General features: G+C 43.3%; 1 protein-coding gene across 1 annotated transcript; it reads right to left on the bottom strand.

Moving 5' to 3' along the window:
• Positions 1–95: 95 nt before the first annotated feature.
• On the bottom strand, positions 96–1,500 carry LOC141816265 (uncharacterized; the record flags this gene model as incomplete). Its single annotated transcript, XM_074704080.1, has 2 exons — positions 855–1,500; positions 96–284 (listed from the first exon to the last, which is right to left on the bottom strand). Coding segments are annotated over exons 1-2 (835 nt in total), but the record flags the coding sequence as incomplete, so codon positions are not given.
• Between the last annotated feature and the right edge of the window lie 32 nt (positions 1,501–1,532).

The following is a 1,532-nucleotide window of genomic DNA, read 5'->3' as shown; positions in this document are numbered from 1 at the left end:
ACTCTTCTTTATTCCATGAACCCTATAAACATGTGATGATGGGTAGCTAGTTCTAGACATTAATGAAATAAAACTTGATTCCTTAGGTTGATAACCTATGCCGGCCTTGTTGTAAACCGCTCTTTGGGCATTGAGGATCATGTCCAAAGTTTTAGAGCTAGTTGAAAACTTCCCAAGAAGACTCTTGAGCTTTTCAACTTCACTCTTTAAGGCCTTGTTCTCATCCTCAAGTAACTCAACATGCAAATCATCTATTTCATCAATCTTAGATGTTTTCAATTGTTCTACTTCCAATTTTAAAGTTTTCACTTTAACCTTAGATTTTTTAAGCATGGTAGAAAGGCATGCAATGGTTTTATAACACTTTTCTAATTCGGGAGAGGTTACCTCTTCATCATCCGAAGATGATGAAGCCGCGGTTGAGCTTGATTCATCCATGCTTTCGGAGTCCGATTGTTCTAGCGCCATAAGAGCCACGTTCCTTGTGCTCTTTTCTTCCTTCTCCTCCTCCGATGAGCTTGATGAAGTCTCATCCCAAGTTGCCTTCAATGCCTTCTTCTTCTTGGCCTTCTCCTCCTTCTTCTTGAGCTTGGGACACTCGCTCCGGTAATGTCCTTTCTTGCTACACTCATAACAAGTCACATTAGATGTATCAAAATTATTATCATTTGTCTTACCTTTACCCTTGTATCGTCGGCTCTTCCTCATCATCCTTCTCACAAAGTTGGCCATCTCGCTTGATGATGAAGAGTCACTCTCGTCTTCGGATTCGGAAGATGAAGAAACCTCCTTCTTCTTGTCTTTCTTCTTCTTCTTCCCATCCTTGCTCTTTTCTCCTGCAACAAGAGCTATACCTTTCTCTTTTTGACCTTTGTTAGCAAGTTCATGAAGTTCCATTTCACAAAAAAATTCATCTAATTTAACTATTGAAAGATCCTTGGATACTTTGTAGGCATCCACCATGGATGACCACAAAGCATTCCTTGGAAAAGATTTTAGAACATACCTTACAAGGTCGCGGTTTTCGACCTTCTCATCGACGGTGTGCAAGCCATTGAGAATCTCCTTGAAACGACCATGTAGTTCGCTTACCGTTTCATTCTCCTTCATTGAGAGATTTTGGAGTTGGTTCAAGAATAGATCTCTCTTCGCAATCCGGGAGTCTCGGGTCCCCTCGTGAAGCTCGATGAGCTTGTTCCACAAATCCTTCGCGCTTGTGAATGGACCAACCTTGATGAGTTGATCTTTGTTGATGCCGCATTGTAGGGTCACCACCGCCTTGGCATCGGCTTGTCCTTTGCGCGTTTGCTCCATGGACCACCTTGATGAGTCAAGTTCCTTACCTTCTTCGTCCCTCGGTGGAGTGAAGCCTTCCTTGACCGAGAACCACATGGAGATGTCGGTCTTGAGGTAATACTCCATGCGGCTTCTCCAATATTGGAAGTCGGCTCCGTCGAAGAATGGTGGTCGATTTGTGCTGAAGCCTTCCTTCATGGCCATCTCTCTTGCTCTTTAGGGTTGGAATCCAAGCA

This window comes from Curcuma longa, unplaced genomic scaffold, assembly GCF_044706935.1.
Source record: "Curcuma longa cultivar G26 ecotype Majalengka, Jawa Barat unplaced genomic scaffold, ITB_CL_G26_1.1 contig_15720, whole genome shotgun sequence".
In the NCBI taxonomy this organism is placed as follows: domain Eukaryota; kingdom Viridiplantae; phylum Streptophyta; class Magnoliopsida; order Zingiberales; family Zingiberaceae; genus Curcuma; species Curcuma longa.
The sequence above is the reverse complement of the archived record's forward strand: the minus strand, read 5'-3'. Positions and strand labels throughout refer to the sequence as shown.